The sequence below is a fragment of the Athene cunicularia genome (genome assembly GCF_003259725.1).
Source record: "Athene cunicularia isolate RWA chromosome 23 unlocalized genomic scaffold, athCun1 chr23_part1, whole genome shotgun sequence".
NCBI classification, from domain to species: Eukaryota; Metazoa; Chordata; class Aves; order Strigiformes; family Strigidae; genus Athene; species Athene cunicularia.
This window is the reverse complement of record NW_020799130.1, coordinates 4,517,316-4,527,742: the sequence shown is the minus strand read 5'-3', so window position 1 is coordinate 4,527,742 and position 10,427 is coordinate 4,517,316. Positions and strand designations below refer to the sequence as shown.

Below are 10,427 nucleotides of genomic sequence, written 5' to 3'. Positions count from 1 at the left end.
ATAAGCGGGTTTTAACCACTAATACTTCATCCACAGGAGGACTCCTTCCCTCCCCCTCTCATTATGCTGGTATAAATGTAATTATCCCAGGTATAATTAACACAAACCATGTTTCTAGTGTCAGCAAGCAGCTTGGGTGTGTGCTGCAGCTCTCTGCGGCGTAGCTGTTATCTCTGGCTCACAGCAGAGGGTCAGCGCTGCTTGGGGATCTCTGTGCTACTGCCAGCATGATAGCTCGGGGACAGGCGGCCCCACTGGCAAGGTGGGGTGCTGAGGTTGCCAGTTTGCAAGCACAGCATGCCAAAAGCCGGCCAGCAGAAACAGGTAGGGACTTGCCAACCCTCCTTCCCCCAGGCTGCGCAGCAAGGACACAGCGTGGGAAAGAGCTCCTGACCTCTCACGCTTTGCCACTCGAATATTCGTCACCCAGGAGCCAACACTAATGTCTTGTATCAGCCCAGAACGCTCAGGAGATGTTGCAGAATGCAACCCAAGGAGAAGGGTGTCTGGACATATTTGTTTGCTTCAGTGTGAAGATGACAGATTCACTGTTCATGTCTCCATTATGCCCAGAGGTCGGCCTTGCTCACATCGATGATGTTTCAGGGATGTTTCATGGCCCACCATGGCATGGAGAGGCAGGTTTAGGGCTCTACCAGCTGGAGGGTGACAAACTGATGCAGCCTCACCACACAAGTGTTCTTCTGATGGGCTGACTGCATCACCAAGACACTTTCCTTGTAACAGGGCCACGCAGCTCAGCAAAACAAGCTGCATCTTTGTTACGGATGCTCACCAGAAGAACCTGCTGATGTTCCTGTTCCAGTGAAGAGCCTGGGGGCGGCCAGGCCTCGCTAACAGGAGCTACTCGTTGCACAGGATCCACACCGCAGCCGTTCGTGGGGTGCTCAGGGCCCGGCAGGGCTATGTGGCAGCAGGGCAGGGGGATCCATGCCAAGTGCCACACACTCATTCAGGCAACATGCTGCTGCAGCGCAAGCAGCTGAACCCAGCAGAGCTGAGTTTATCGCAGCAGAGTTTTGCCAGGACAGGTTCCCCCCACCCCACCCCCACGGCCTTTGCGGGGGGGGGTTTGGGGGTTCGGGGTGTCCCTGGCAGAGGAGGGGGACGGTGTCTCGCAAGCGGGAGGGAAGGAAAATGCAGACAATACTTTTTGATGGGCTGGGTGACCCCGGGGTTTTTGTGTTTGTGTGTTTTGTTTTTTTTTTTCCTTGTTTTTATCTCGTTTTCGCGTAATAACAGCGTTTGGCCCTTTTTAATTGCACACTTGTAATTTTAAGAGTCTGTCCCTTGCCCCAAACTGAGAAATACTCGCTTTTATTTCTTTTTAGTCAATGTTTAATAACTTTGTTCTGAACAGAGATTTTATTAGACAGATCATGAGTAAGGAATTTCCTTTAAGACCGAGGGAGGTGGGGTAAGGGGGTAGCATTTATCTTACAATGTTTTAATGCTGGTTTAAGCAATTCGGTCGGTGATCAATTTACCCGCTTCCTGCTGCGTCTCCCCAGGTTTTCAGGAAAACACAAGGTTTAACGTTAAAAGTTCCTGGTAGGCCACACAGCTCACGAACAATGGCTGTGCTTTAATTTCCAGTCTAACTTTCAAAAAAAACCCACCCAACCCAAACTCTCTTTTAGTTCGTGATTGAACTTTTTGAAACACGCATCCTCTGCTGACTTAATTTTTAAATATTGACTGTTATTTCTAAAGGAATATCGAATAAGAGCAGTGAAGATCTGAACGCGTAGTTGTGCTCTATGTGGTTTAAAGCTGCCTTATTCAGCGTCGTCGCCACTCGTGCTTAAAACTTGCTTGGAGATGTCTCCGAAGTTTTTGTTTCTTGTGCAACGTCCCATAATCTGAAGTATTTTGCTTGTGATGATAACACAGAGCGGTTTATCTACATGCAATGTTTTTATCAAGGGAGGAGGAAAATTGCTTGCTTTAAGCACTTTGAGGCAGTGTAGAAACCTTTGCTTGTAAATATGTAACTTCCCAGCAAACGGTTTACCTAGGGAAAGTTTGTTATATATTTTCACTGAGAGTTTGGGAATGAAAAGGGTCCTGGTAGCCATTGACGGCGAGTCTTGCAGCTGCCGGTTAGCTAATGAATGTGCGTTGTGTAGGTGACTTAACATATTTCTGATGCTCTGTGTGCTTTGAATGACAGGATTCAGCTGTCCGCTGCATTTAACAACGGCATTTCTATAAAAACACGTCTTGGAACTAAACTTGAACTACCCAGAATGCTCTTTTCCCCTTTGCTCCCTTTCAAAATGTCGCCTTTGCCAAGTTTTTCTCTTGTGTTTGGAGCTGCCTTGTCTCTATTAGACGAAAGAGGAAGCGTCTGGGAGCAGGAGGCACTTGTGTGGATCTTCACAGTACCTTGACAGAGACTTTCTAGAGTCTCAAAAAAACCTGATTTTTATAATAACGTGGTTATTAACGATTTATGTGCAAATAAAACCAGAAAAGAATTTATGCTGGTGAACAGAAGGACCTTGCAGCCCGTGGCCTTTTGAGGGAGGAAGGTAACATTGTGGCTGTGCAGACTTCTACTAGCAATTTTGTACATGTGGTATTTCCGCTGGAAGCAGGGCTTGTCACAATATATAGGTACTTCAGACTTTTTGTGGATTCCTAGTATCTCCCTATTTTTAAGACTGCTCTGACATAACTTGGAACCTCCTTTAATACAGCCTGCTCGGAGTTCATTGTTTGCAATTAATGTACACCTCAACGTGGTGATAAGTAAATTTCTTACCAGTAATTACTTCTTTGTTTGTTTGTTTTTTTTTTTTTCTTATTGCATAGAGGAGCTTTATTGCTTCATTTCATGTTACTGAAGGATTTTGGTGATATTTATTAAGGGGAGACTAACAGGAAAACGCCATTCAGTTGTAGTATTGTATTCATAAAAATAGTGAAGGTTTATTAATATCAGGTATTGTCACAGTGTTTTGTGACGTATTTGGGGAAGGTAGTGATTTCCAGGCTTTCTGAAAGACGGAGAAGTTAGTTCTGTTGTATGTTGCGGGTATTTAAGTTGTGAAGGTCTTTGAATGTATAAAAAGCTTTGGAGATTGCTTGTTTATGTGGCCATGGAGGCTGTGTGTGTCAACAAATGCATGTAGTAGGTGCAATTAAAAAAATCTTATCTCTGCAGTTCTGTAGTCATTTTCTTCTGAATATTAGCACTGTTCTCAGTTAGTGGGACAAACTTGAGTAAGTTTGATCAAATATAGGATTAGGATTTTTTTTGTGTAAGCTTTCTCTCTCTACTGTTAGAAAATTGTTCTTGGAAGTTGCTTGTAGTAGTTGACTGTTCAAAACTACTATGATGAGCAGAGAGGAAACAGAGCTGCCTTTCAGGCTGTCGGAGCTGCTGTCAGGATCAGGGCCAAGGTTTACAGCCACCAAGGTACAAGAGTAAAAGCATTCTCGTGCTTGTATGCAGCTGTGGTGGGAGCCCGTAATGGCTGAACACCCCCTGCCCCAGTTTCATCCTTGCAACTCTCTGTGGTATTCGTGGGATTGCAGTTAAGTAACTGAAATAATAAACTAGCAATCTTTTAAAAAAATAATAAATCTGACTATTCCATGCCTTTAAAAACATTCGATTTGTGTGTGTGCTCTGCATTGGCTGAGCATTACATAATGGGGGAGAACACTTTTCTGTTCACATGTGTAATGCCATTATTGCTCTCAGGGTCAGCTGATAATGTTATCTTAAAATAACAAACTAACTTGTGTGGTTTTGTGCTGCTGGGATGCTATCAAAATATTTGGGAGGAATAGTAAATTAGTGATTTACTGTCAGCCTGGTCTGCCAGTTGTCCTCCTGCATGCAGATGATTTTGAGTAATTTAGGGTATTTTCAGTGTGGATCGTTTCTGTGACTCGCCCAGTTTCTCCTGGCGCTGTGGACACTGCTGGCTGCTCCGGCTCTGGAAGGTTCTGCCAAGATCCTGGGCACTGAGAGGTTAGCTGCTCTTTCTCCAGGGAATCTTGTATAAAACATGCCCGTCTGCTTTACCATCTCATGACCGAAGTCAGCTTCTGAGTTTGCAGGAAGAGTGCATGTTGTGTTTGGGACTTAATTAACTGCATAAGCAAAATCCAGTATTTTAAGTTTGCATTTGAAAAAAACCCAACCTGTTGCCTTGATATTTTGCATGGCTGAGTGAACACATCGTGATACAGTGGGACTTGTGTATTGATTGAAGATCTGCCTTGTAATTTGTCAGGTGTAAACACACGCGGCAGGCACTGGTGGTGTAATTTGCGTTCCGTTGGGTTTTTGGGGGGCTTTTTTCTAGCAATTTTCTGTGGCAGCACTCCAGACTCTGTTTTGTCCATCACACAAATTGATGTTCTAATTTCAGTATAATGGGCACCTTACACCAATCTTGCATATACTGATAACACTTTGCAGCACAAAACGTGGGATTTTTGGCTAGTGTGTGTTTTTAGATGATATTTTAATTACTAGGTTAATGGAGCAAATAATTACGCTACAAGGCGTCAGAATTGGCATCGTGATGTTTCCCTGCCAGTCACAAAATGGGTGTGTTAATGAATATGTAAAGCTGAAGCTGTAAGGATTTCAATCTTTCTTTCCCTTCTCTTTCTCGCTGTCTCTCCCCCCCTCCCATCACCCCCCTGTAGGTGTTGGTGGAATGAGCGTTGCGTGTGTTTTGAAGAGAAAAGCAGTACTCTGGCAGGACTCGTTCAGCCCCCACCTGAAACAGCACACTCAAGATACAGCTAATCCCAACATGCCTGTTGTATTGACATCTGGAACAGGGTCCCAGGCTCAGCAACAGCCAGCTGCAAATCAAGCGCTTGCAGCAGGGACACACTCCAGTCCTGTTCCTGGATCCATAGGAGTTGCAGGCCGCTCCCAGGACGACGCTATGGTGGATTACTTCTTCCAGAGGCAGCATGGTGAGCAGCTTGGGGGAGGAGGAAGTGGTGGAGGCGGCTATAATAACAGCAAACATCGCTGGCCTACTGGGGATAACATTCATGCAGAACATCAGGTAAAAAAAAAAGTTCAATGTTTCCAAACTCAACATGTGAATGCATCGGGTTGATGATAGATGCTTTTAATGACACTTTTTAAAGCTTAAGCTGGTTATTGTGGGGTTGGAAATGGCAACAGTCGTACTTTTTATTTTGTTTTCTCAGGACTTCAGTAGCTATAAGCTGAAATATTCCTGTTCTTGAGGGTGTTGAAATCCCAGTCCACTTTCTGTGACAGTCAAATACATGTTTGCAAAATTTATCATTCCCTTTATTGATTTTTTTTTTTTTTGGATGTGTGAACCAGTGTAGCAGTAACTGCTGCTGCTTTTCAAATCTGTTGCTGTAGTTAAATAATTCTTATGTAATGGTATTACAAAACTGCCAATGCATGTAGGTTGGGTTTTTAGCATTCCCAATATTGAAAAACACAGCTCTGGAAGTTGCTGGTAATTTATTTTCCCAGGTTTCTTTGCTTGTTTCTTTTGGGGTTTTGGGGTTTTTTTGGTTATAATTGGGTGGGGAAAGTGTTATTAATGTGCTTAGCTGGACTGAGAAGAGAAGAACCTTAAGAATGTCATGGAACTGTGCTTTTAGAAACATGGCTAACTTTTACACTGACTTAACGTTTTTAAAAGGGTAGTGGGCCAAAACGTAGTAGTAGTGTTTACTAGAAGTCTTTTCAGTAGTTGCATTGTCAGATGTGCAGTGAGTTAAATGAGCGCATGACTCACTCTAGCTTTCTGTCTGTGACCTGTAACTAACTCGTCAAAGGAGATGTGCTTCCTCTGCTAAGGGAGCAGAACTTACGTGTAAGCACTTTTTAAAACTGAATGATTCCCACAAATAATTGTCAGAGCAGTAGACACAAAGCTTTTGCAACCTTTATGAATATCTCCTGCCTCTAGTTTTTCAAATAAAAGCGAACAAGCCCTTGTTCCTCTGCGGTGCCTCCCCAGGGGATGTGTTGCCATCCAGACCATTTAAAAGCAAACATTGCAGTGAATTTTGCAACCTCACTGAAGTCAGTGTGTACATCAATAAAGAAGTAAACCCAAGTGCCCTGTTAATTTGTTCTGGAAGGAAAAATCTCATAAAATACTGCAATGTGAACTAAGCAGCTAGAAGCCTATTGTAGTTATTCCCTTATGTGGAAACATAGTATTTAGTTATCACTTTAAAGGAAATAACTGCACTGAAATGAGATGTAGCTTTTCTGTTAACTATCCAAGTTTTCAGTCACTAAATGTAAAACTTGTTTCAAGAGACATTGATAGAAGAGATCTTAATGTGCTTTAAGTTGTGTAAGTAAGCAAAAAAAATTATTTCTGAAAGGCTGCAGCTTTTAGCTTTTTCCAAGAAAACCTGTCATGCAGTCTTGTGTGGAGATGTTTAGGCAGGAACTGCTATTGTTTGGACATTTTATGGAAAGATGACTTCATGAATTAAAATGAACGTCATAAATTCTCAATCCCTGTTTCGTCCCACTCATACTTTCCTCTTCCTGTCTCTGAAAATCCCTAAAAGCAAAGAACAGAACTCACTGGAGTTTGAGGGGGCAGGAGACGGGACACCCAGATCCTCCAGTCATTAAAATTGTGCTTGTATTTGAACTTTTTTTTATTGCATGCTTTAATAACCAGTAGACTTAAACTTTCACTCAAAGAAAAGAATCCTACCTGTTACAGAGTCTTGCGTGATATCAGTAGGTGTGTTGCTCTTCCTCAGCTTGATTTTTCTTCAGTAACTTCTTGAATGAAATGATACTAATAAATGTACCACTTAATGAAAGACAAAAATCCTTAGCTTGTACTTAAATGAACTTCTAAAAAAATAATGCGTGCATTTTTTTTGAAGACTTAACACTTCTGAGAAGGTTGTATGGACAAAATACACCTGCAGGATTAGGCTCACAAGGTTCTGTGTGATGCTTTCTCTATTTTTCTCCCATGTGTTCTCTGATCTGAAGCTCAAGAAATAGCCACTATAATATAATTAATGTTGGAACCATATCTGTTCTACTTCCTGGTGGTTTTTACATTGCCTGTCATGTTTTTGTCACGTAGTCCTGATGTTTTGCATTCAGTATGCATCTTTAAACCAATCTTTGTGTTTAATTTCTTCAAAGTCAGCTCTGAGATGGAGCAGTAACTTTCTTCTTGTGTGTCTTATTTGATACTGTATACACCAGTGATTGCTGGGCAGTTTTATCTATGTGTTTATTGCTTTGGCCTCTCTTGAGTGCCTCTTTTTCCATGGTTCTCTGTTTGCCTCGGGGTTTTACTCATGGGAAACAGAATGCAGGATATATGTAATTGTAATACTGCCATTCCTTTTGACTTTTTAGCCACCTTTGCATCTGCTTCTTAAATTATAAATTCCTTGGAGCAAGAACTAGTCTTATGCATGCAAAATGATTTAATACAGTTTGGGCTTAGCTGGGATAGAATTGAATTTGGCCTGCAAGAATAGAAGCAAAAGGAAGTGCTGGGACATGCATAGAGGTGGGGAATCATTATGGATGTCTTCTAAGTCTCAATTTCTCATATATACATTTATATTACTGTACTTTTTATTTTAGACTTTTAAAGATGATGCAGCGAGGGCCCTTGCCTTGTTGCCTTGAAGACTGGTTAGGAAACTCAGTAGCTAAAAGATAATGGGAAGTCAGAAAAAATAATTATAGGGTAATACAGGTTAATGCCTGCCTAGAGCTTGGGAGGTCGTAATTAAAGGTAGAGGGATTTTTTAAAATTGTTGAATCCTGGTTTCTTCTTTGTTACGCATGTAGACAGACATCTGTCTCAGTCTGCTGGTGATAATACTCCAGTGATTTTTACCAAATGATAGCATTTCATCATGTGTTATGAAATAGCTACGAGTGTTGTGAGTCAGAACTTATTTACAGGATCCTTGCTTTTCATTTTTGATTGTGCTGGCTGTTTCTCCTTGTCATTTGTTTGTACGGCACCTCTGAGAATAGAGCTGTGAATGGCTTTAGTAGGGATGACTTAAAACCAAGTTTCTCTGCTCCCAAGGAGGTAGAGAATGTCCCCTTACTGAGAACAGCAGGAAAATGCTGGTTCTTTTTATGTTTTGCCTAGACACTTTCTTTTCCCTTTGCATTTTTTCCTTCTCTAGAAAAAGGGGGGGGGAGGATAATTATGTTTTTATATAAAATTAAGCAATTAAAGATGCTATGTCATTTTTCATATTTAGGTATCAAAGATACGCCATCCACACAAGTAACATGTATTAGAAATTCTTCTTCTTGCAGGCATTGCAGTAATGGTGGAATCGGGCTTTTCTTCTAGATTGGAAACTCTGAACTTGTAGGCAGAATTGTAGCTACAAATACTTAATCACCAAACTTTACATGGAAGACACTTCCATCAGCCAGGTCTTGACTGCGAAGCGTAGTCTTCTCTTTTTACCCACAAAAAGCAGCAAGATGAAGTCAAGTGTCAGTCTCCACCAGTAATTTCAAGATTGACGCTGAGGAGGTTAAGGCTATCGTTCACCTGCAGGGCTCTTCAGGCTGTTTGGGCAGCCAGTTATAATAGCTGCACTGGGGGGGGTTGTGCTGTTTATCCTGCAGAATCGGGTAGTGATCAGAACCTCTTCACATAGGTGAGTGAAGATGTACAAGATGACCCTTGGTGAGTAATGGCCTCAGTTGGATTTGTCTCGGTTGTGAAAGGTTGCATATCTCATTAGAAATCCAAACAGCCATCTACTACTCCTGAGGGGAGTGAAAAAACAGTTGAGATACTCAGCTGGGAGAAGTTATCAACACTGAGCAGGTTTTTAGGAAAATCGTCTGGGTTTTCTTGGATGGAGTCTCTTGTGGCTTGTGCATACTTGTATGTTCTTGAACTGGAGTGAAGAGAGAGTTGCTGTGGTGGTGTTCCCTTCTGAATTACAGTGAATGGATATACTTAAACTGTCTGAATTGCAGTTAGGGTAATATGGGAGTTGCTTAGTAGAAGCAAATGATTTTAGGGATTTACTTTCTTTGAGAGCATGTTTAATTAATAATTTGAGACAATAGAACTCTGCAGGGATAGTCTTGTTGAATGTGGGGAATTTTTCACATATAGTTGTTGAAGAATAGTGAGAGCAACAGGGTTGGGACTGTGTTTTATGCTCAGTTTTGCCTTTTGGCAATGTGACCATGCAACTTCTTAACTGGGAACTTGCATTCAAGTGGAGAGAGACAGAAGGTGATTCTCCTGGCAGCTGCCCTTCTAGAGCACTGCTACTCAAACTGTGCTGCTTGATGTTGTGAAAGTTTCTGGATTTGACATTGTTTGACAATGTTTGGTGCCTGCTGACAAGCACCATGACCAGAGTTTGCCTTTAAGTCGTGTCAAGGTCCTCTAAAAAGATCCTGGGAGCTAAGGAAGCAGAAGCCCTGGCTTTTGTTCTTCTCAAGTGAAATCCTGTTTAAGTGAGAGTTAACTCTTTGGGATGGAGATTTCCTGACCTTCCCACGGAAAGCACCCTAGAGTATGAGGTCTGCTGTGGTCCAAATAATCTGGTTTGTTGTCTGGGCTAGAGTTAAAGGCATGGAGCAGATCCGCAGTCACGTACACCTTGTGACAGAATGCATGGCTCTGTTCTCAAAGAACGTTTTATGATATGTTTCATTAAATCCGTTGAATTTTTGTGGGTACTTCCTTGTATCCTGGTGAACTGGTTAGGGCTTTTCTTACACTGACACTGAAATGGCTGTGCTAACTTGATACCCAGATAATTTAGAACATAATACCTTGCTGAAATGAAATGTCTAGTTTGGCTGATTTGTTTTGCGGAGATTTCCCTGTAGTAAATGGATATCTTGGGAGAAGGAACTCTCAAGATTTGATTTAGTTTTCTGATTTGCATTGCCCTTTGAAAAATCTTTCTGAGATAGAAAGATCTTGGGTAGGTTGGCTAGGTTGGATATTTAAGATTGAGTATTGGAAAACCATTCTCACATATAGGGGGGAGAAAAACACCCTGAAGTCTTTAGAAAGTCAGTTTAAGAGTCTGCCTCCTCTGAATCGGTAGGTTTTACTGTCCTTGACAGGCAGTTGCAAGATACCTGGCTCTACTTGGGTTTGCACGAGTAACCTGATATGCTGGCTTTGGGATTTCTCTGTGGTATATCATCTTTGTAGTCTGCTGCTTTGCTGTGGTGCTTGCTCAGGAAAAGCAGATATTTTCACACTATTGAATTTGCAAATTTCAGTGCTTCAAGACAACTTCAAGTATTCCAATTAATATATTGTGCCCAAGTGTGTTTTGAATAGAGCTTTATTAGAGCATAGTTTCAGCTTGTTTTCTTCCTCCCCTCTCTCCAACTTTGCTTTCCTCTTATCAGCTCTTTTGTGGTT

The 10,427-nt window shown here is 41.8% G+C and overlaps 1 protein-coding gene across 1 annotated transcript in view; it reads left to right on the top strand.

Annotated features, from left to right (window-relative positions):
• The first annotated feature begins 4,691 nt into the window (after window positions 1-4,691).
• PUM1 (pumilio RNA binding family member 1) overlaps window positions 4,692-10,427 on the top strand; it is a 71,997-nt gene continuing 66,261 nt past the window's right edge. Inside the window, exon 1 of the mRNA XM_026863237.1 lies at window positions 4,692-5,066. Coding sequence (XP_026719038.1) covers window positions 4,704-5,066 — 363 coding nt within the window. The 5' untranslated portion in view covers window positions 4,692-4,703. The remainder of the gene's footprint in view (window positions 5,067-10,427) is intronic.